The sequence below is a fragment of the Dipodomys ordii genome, unplaced genomic scaffold (genome assembly GCF_000151885.1).
Source record: "Dipodomys ordii isolate 6190 unplaced genomic scaffold, Dord_2.0 Scaffold12, whole genome shotgun sequence".
Lineage (NCBI taxonomy): Eukaryota > Metazoa > Chordata > Mammalia > Rodentia > Heteromyidae > Dipodomys > Dipodomys ordii.
This window is the reverse complement of record NW_012267228.1, coordinates 833,669-833,995: the sequence shown is the minus strand read 5'-3', so window position 1 is coordinate 833,995 and position 327 is coordinate 833,669. Positions and strand designations below refer to the sequence as shown.

At 71.3% G+C, this 327-nt stretch overlaps 1 protein-coding gene across 1 annotated transcript in view; it reads right to left on the bottom strand.

Annotated features, from left to right (window-relative positions):
* Window positions 1-192, bottom strand: part of Lsm3 (LSM3 U6 small nuclear RNA and mRNA degradation associated) — a 7,425-nt gene extending 7,233 nt beyond the window's left edge. Inside the window, exon 1 of the mRNA XM_013010393.1 lies at window positions 91-192. Coding sequence (XP_012865847.1) covers window positions 91-111 — 21 coding nt within the window. The 5' untranslated portion in view covers window positions 112-192. The remainder of the gene's footprint in view (window positions 1-90) is intronic.
* Between the last annotated feature and the right edge of the window lie 135 nt (window positions 193-327).

Genomic DNA, 327 nt, shown 5'->3' with positions numbered 1-327 from the left:
CTTCCCCTCCGCGGGGCAGCGCGCAGCTCCGGCCCGCCCGCGAGGCCGAGCGGAACGCGCGCGGCCGGCAGCGTCTCGGATCTCACTCACCTGGTCCACGTCGTCCGCCATGTTTCAAACCCTGCGCCTTTTTCTCCTGCTTCTCGCGAGAACTGGAGAGCAGTTCCGGGTTTCTGCGACGGGAGGACGAGCGCGCCGGAAGTGCGCTTGTGTTTCGTTCCTGCTTGCTTCCGGTCGCAGGTACGTTTCGGCCGTCGGGGATTGGGCGGGGCTTGGACCGAGGGGCGGGGCCCGGGCTTCGGGTGGGCGCGGCCGGGCCGCCCCGCC